Genomic DNA, 2,488 nt, shown 5'->3' on the forward strand with positions numbered 1-2,488 from the left:
AAAAAAAACTGCACAAAAACTTATTAGTAGGTCCAGTCATCATCATCATCACAATAACCTTTCCTTATATGTATTTTTGCTGGCTGTGTGGATATTTTAAGTGTGCAGTTACATTAAATATCATCTAGATTTCTTATCCTGTATTATTCTTTTGTCAAAGAGGAGTGAGAGAATGGCCAGAGAAGCAAAATTAAGTAGCAGCAAAATTGACTTCTGCATTTCTGTCTTTGTGTCTTTGTGTCAGTAAACTACTAAAACAATGGATTTGATATGATTAGCTTAAATTGGCTGGGGGTTGTTTTAGTGATACTTTTTCAGTGGGCAATATCATGGCTACAAGAAAATTCCTGAAAACTCTAAGCTGGAATGACAACCATGGCCTGACAGGATTTTTGGTCTTGAAAAAATCTACATACAAAAGATATAGTTTCTTGGTCTATTTAATTTAGCCTCTAAACCTAATAATAAAAAAATAAAATAAAAATAATCTGGATGTTTTTATATGTTTGTAAACGAAAAAAATGGACCCCCATGTGCACAGCCATTACTCTAAACAATTTGAACCTCCTTTGAACTGAAAACTTACACGTTAAGAAACTAATGTGGACATACCCTGATGTTGTCAATATCTATGTAGGGCATCATTTCAGATTCGCAATGCTGACTATAAACTAAGCAGCCAACTCCAGTAGGCATCAGGCTCATGCTGAAGTGCATGCTTAGGTGTGGTTTTATGCTGCAGTGCATATTAAAAGAAAAAAAAAGCATGTGTAGGCTCTCTCTGTGTATAGAGCATGCATGCATAGTTGGGTAAAAGTGTGAGTGAGTGTGTGTTTTAGCTACACGGCCAGGTCATCGGGGCGAGCTCGTCCACCGCCACTCTTGCTGGCCCGACTTGGCTTGCGGTTGTCTGTCCCTGCAGCAGCAGGAGGCTGATGCATCTCCGCCCTGGTTACCACAGTGAAGTCATTGTGCAGGACCTTAGGTGCTGTGATGACAGCAGTTTCCTCTTTCATTGCCGTCTCCTTTGGCATGAGAGAAGAAAGAGGGGTGTTGCGCGGAAGTGTGGGAAATGCAGATTGCTGCTCCTCTGGTGTTGGGGTCTTTTCCACTTCAGGAGAGGAGGAGGCTGAGGCTGAATTTTTTCCATTCAGATCGTGGACTTCCAGCACCATGTTGTTCCAGTTCTGCTCCATCACCACCAGCTGTCCTTGACTTCCAACACCCACTTTCTCACTGCTGCTATAAAAAGAAGCAGCATCCAACAAGAAGTCGTCTGGGTGGAACGCCGTGTTGTCCATCTTCATCCCAGCAGGCACAGGGGTGGTCGCAGCGTTTAAGGAGGTCACAGCAGGGGAAGACTCTGGTGGGCTGTAGGCCCCTCCCTCAGCTGCCCCGTCTCCCGTCACACTCACGCTGCCAAATGTCGGCAGACAGTCGAGCACCAAAGGAGAGGTCTGCTCAGGGATTGTCTCTGCGTCTGTGGGCTCATCTTCAGCCAGAATCAGTGACTCGCTGTCAGGTGCAAACTCATTGGTGACCCCTCGCTTTACTTTCTTCCAGCCTAGGTGATAGATCTCCAGCAGGTTGAGGACCAAAGAGACACAGGCAACGACCAGCATAAAGATGATGAAGATTGTCTTTTCAGTGGGCCTATGGCAACAAAGGAACAAAAAGAGGTTGTGATTAACAAATCACACCAGTGTATAATAGGAAATGTAACATTAAAAGAAGAAGAAGGAAGAAAATCCAATGTTATTGTTGGATTTCTCATTGTTAAAGCGATAAAGGCTGCAGTGGAAACACTTGGTGATAATCAATTTTAAATAACCCACAAGGGCAAAAATGTTAGTATTTGAACAATATCTTCATAGACTAAAGTAACTAGTGCCTTACTATTCAATATACTATTTATTCATACTATGTCCTTTTACTTTAGACTCCCTCTGTAAACACAAAATCCTCTTGTGTTAACTGAAATGAACCTTATTGTACTCGCTGTACACTGTACTTCCAACTGGGTCTCTCTCCTAGAGTAGCTTTGCATGATTGTCAGTTCAAAATAATTCAAAATAATCCTTGAGCCTTTTTGCAGGCCCTGGATTCATCCAGATATTGAAATAAGGCTTCTCTTTAAGCCCTTTGCCTTGATTCATACTGACTGCCACTTACAAACAAAAGATTTGATTTGACCATGCTAAGGTTATCACTATTATTGACATCATACAACATACTAATGTGATACAAACTGTCTGATAATGAGTGTTAAGAGCATTTTGTTTATTTATAAATAAACTGACTTCTGACACTGAAAAGCTTCTTAAAAACAGACCTAATCAGACACTTAAACCACCCTCATTTAGCTCATTATTTCTACCTCTTCCAGGAAAGGAAAGATGATTTGTAATTTGTTTTGTTTTTTTGCCCCTGTGGTATTTAAATACTATTGGGTATCACAATTCTAGTAATGTGGCAACTAGGGCTGGGT

At 41.1% G+C, this 2,488-nt stretch overlaps 1 protein-coding gene across 1 annotated transcript in view; it reads right to left on the reverse strand.

Moving 5' to 3' along the window:
- Positions 1–225: 225 nt before the first annotated feature.
- Positions 226–2,488, reverse strand: part of LOC102308044 (gap junction alpha-3 protein) — a 9,256-nt gene continuing 6,993 nt past the window's right edge. The window contains exon 5 of the mRNA XM_005945147.2: positions 226–1,653. Within this exon, the coding sequence (XP_005945209.1) occupies positions 840–1,653 (814 nt within the window). The 3' untranslated portion in view covers positions 226–839. The remainder of the gene's footprint in view (positions 1,654–2,488) is intronic.

This window comes from Haplochromis burtoni, unplaced genomic scaffold (genome assembly GCF_018398535.1).
Source record: "Haplochromis burtoni strain Fernald_Lab_line unplaced genomic scaffold, NCSU_Asbu1 Contig_443, whole genome shotgun sequence".
Lineage (NCBI taxonomy): Eukaryota > Metazoa > Chordata > Actinopteri > Cichliformes > Cichlidae > Haplochromis > Haplochromis burtoni.